We start from the raw sequence: 250 nt of genomic DNA, 5'->3' as shown, positions 1-250 counted from the left end.
CCTCCCACCCCCCAACACCCCAAAACTGCCCAGAAAAGGGGCAGAACCTGGAGAAAAGGCTTTAATGCGCGGTGGGGAGGAGCAGCGGGGACCGAGGAGGAGTGGGGTGCCCCAGCCGGGTGGTGGGGCCACCATGGGGTGAGGAGGGGACTTAGAAGCATTTTCGGTGGACAATGGAGGGTCCGGCCTCGTCGTACTCGGGTTTGCTGATCCACATCTGCTGGAAGGCGGACAGGGACGCCAGGATGGA

The 250-nt window shown here is 63.2% G+C and overlaps 1 protein-coding gene across 1 annotated transcript in view; it reads right to left on the bottom strand.

Annotated features, from left to right (window-relative positions):
* Positions 1-151: 151 nt before the first annotated feature.
* ACTG2 (actin, gamma 2, smooth muscle, enteric) overlaps positions 152-250 on the bottom strand; it is a 2,256-nt gene continuing 2,157 nt past the window's right edge. Inside the window, 1 exon segment of the mRNA XM_010014035.1 lies at positions 152-250. This exon segment is cut by the window's right edge and continues 24 nt beyond it. Coding sequence (XP_010012337.1) covers positions 152-250 — 99 coding nt within the window.

This window comes from Nestor notabilis, unplaced genomic scaffold (genome assembly GCF_000696875.1).
Source record: "Nestor notabilis isolate BGI_N333 unplaced genomic scaffold, ASM69687v1 scaffold27274, whole genome shotgun sequence".
NCBI classification, from domain to species: Eukaryota; Metazoa; Chordata; class Aves; order Psittaciformes; family Psittacidae; genus Nestor; species Nestor notabilis.
Note: the sequence above shows the minus strand (reverse complement) of the source record. Positions and strands in the feature narration are given on the sequence as shown.